Below are 2,315 nucleotides of genomic sequence, written 5' to 3'. Positions count from 1 at the left end.
CACACACACACACACACACACACACACACACACACTTACATGTAGTTACAGGAGAAAGACTTGACATGTCTCAGCCACACCAGATCTCCATGCGAGGCCCGCCTCCCGGCCCCGCCCCTCCCAGACAGGACACGCCCCTCGGGGTGGTCAGCACAAGACAGCTGGGTCAGCTCCAGGTCGCGGGACCGCTGGGGCCGGGGCGGAGAGGAGGCGTGGTTAAGGGAGGGAGCAGAGGAGGGCGGAGGGGCGGGGCAACAGTCATATGTAGGGGCGGATCGACTGTCACATGCAGGGGCGGGGCGACTGTCACATGTAGGGGCGGGGCGACTGTCATCTTCCGAGAGCATCGCGTCCGAGGCGGAGACAGTTTGTGCGTCGGCAGAGGTAGCATTATGGGAGCAGGCAGACATCGCGTGGTCTGGAGTCACGTGATTTGGCAGGTCTCCATGACACAGCAAGTGGGCGGGGCTTGGTGAGGGAGTGGGCGGAGTCATAAGGCACTTGTTGTTACTGGACAACTCGGAAACGTTTGAAGTTGGAAGATCTTTGTGTTTGCATTGGCAGGTGTCCCCTTTAGGCTTTGATTCACAACCGACCTGGAGTCCAGAATCATCATTATCGTCACCGCCATCATCATCACAACCACCGCCATCGTCATCCACAACTCTGGATTGACAAAGTTGTGTGCTATCATTATCTACGATGTGAGAATTTTCCTCCTTGAGATCACGATTTGATGGCGATGTGGGCGTGGTTTCTGAAGGCAACACTGAGAACGAGGAGGAGGAGGACGCAGCAAAGGAAGAAGTGGAGGGAGATGCGGAGAAAGGGGAAGGCAATGAGGAGAAGGAGGCGGAGCAAGCTGAGCATGAGGAAGAACTGGGGGAGGAGGAGGAGGAAGAAAAGGTGGAAGAAGACGAGATGGGGGAGGAGGAGGAGGAGGAAGAAGAGGTGGAAGAAGACGAGGTAAGTGAGGGCAAAGACTGTTTCCTCCTGGTGGCAGCTCCCACATCGACGAGGCGAGGCTCCCTGCCACACCCACCACCACCACCATCTACAACAGCACCAGCAGCAGTAGCAGCAGCAGCAGCAGCACAGCACAAGTCCCCAGCCACACACCGCTCACAGCGACACAGGCCTGCCTCGGCGATGGTGGGCAGGGCGCGCGGGAAACTGGCCCGGCGGGTCACAGCTCGAGAATCACGTGACCTCACGTCAGGAGACGTCTGGACGCATGACGTCACCACGGATGACCTGCTGCTGTCAACTACGCTGACGGCGCGCCTCAGAGACGGTCGGACTTGGGAGTCGCCCACTCGAACTTCATCATCATCGTTGTCGTTGTCGTTGTCGTTGTAGCTGTTGCTGTTGCTGTTGTTGTGGTAGTTGCTGTTGTCGGGAATACGAGCACCTCCACAGCTCTCCACATACCGGATAGTAGAAGAATCATCCACCAAACTGTCGGGAAAACCCGAACTACAAGATCCATCACCAGCACAACTACTCTCCTTGTTCTCTGCACCGTTCACAGCAAGGCAGTTAAAGGAGGAATCCCCAGTCCCAATAATGGAATTCCCGGTATCCAAAGGGGAATTCCCAGTGCCAGTTGGGGAATCCAAGGCCTCTGAATCGTCTGGTCGCGCCGACACGGAGTGAGATTGGGAAAAGAGACCGTTACCAGCATGGCTGGGGTCAGAGACAGACGAAAGTCCCGACACGTCATGAACACATTCAGAGTCCTTGTCAAGGAAACGTTGCACACCATCTGTGACGTCACAACTGCTTCCGTGGGAACTTTCCGCTCTGCCGTTCACAGAAGACAGAGTGACGTCACAGCAGTCCTCACGCGAGAGTGTCGAGGGGTTGTCGCTGCTGGGAAAATCTCCGCCCACAACACCCGGTCGTCCCGCGGCAGCGCCGTTACTATGGATGCCGTTGCTATGGATGCCGCTGCTATGGACACTGTTAATATGGACGCCGTTGCTATGCACGCGCCGACAATGCTGACAGCACCACGCACCACCACAATGTCCTTCTAGCTCATCTCCAGCGGTTATGTCATTGTTGTTGGCAGTGTCCAGTGGGCACAAAGACGCCCCCTGGCGGCCACGAGAGTTGGTCAGAGACTGACTACAAGTGTCCATTGGGTGCGGGTCCGGGCGGAGAGGCGCGAACCCGGTCCCTATCTGTCCACTTCGCCACATGGCTAGCATCGTCAGACACACGGGGCAAGGTCAGGCAGCGGGGGCCTACATTAGTCCAGGGAACACACGTTTACATAAATATTACATACCGTTTCGGATATATATATATAT

General features: G+C 56.5%; 1 protein-coding gene across 1 annotated transcript in view; it reads right to left on the bottom strand.

Moving 5' to 3' along the window:
- The window catches only part of LOC101848851, a gene marked incomplete at its 5' end in the record, with an annotated part of 22,097 nt that extends 19,848 nt beyond the window's left edge, over positions 1–2,249 (bottom strand). The window contains 1 exon segment of the mRNA XM_013089444.2: positions 40–2,249. Within this exon segment, the coding sequence (XP_012944898.1) occupies positions 40–2,213 (2,174 nt within the window).
- Between the last annotated feature and the right edge of the window lie 66 nt (positions 2,250–2,315).

This window comes from Aplysia californica, unplaced genomic scaffold (assembly GCF_000002075.1).
Source record: "Aplysia californica isolate F4 #8 unplaced genomic scaffold, AplCal3.0 scaffold00952, whole genome shotgun sequence".
Taxonomy (NCBI): Eukaryota; Metazoa; Mollusca; class Gastropoda; order Aplysiida; family Aplysiidae; genus Aplysia; species Aplysia californica.
Note: the sequence above shows the minus strand (reverse complement) of the source record. Positions and strands in the feature narration are given on the sequence as shown.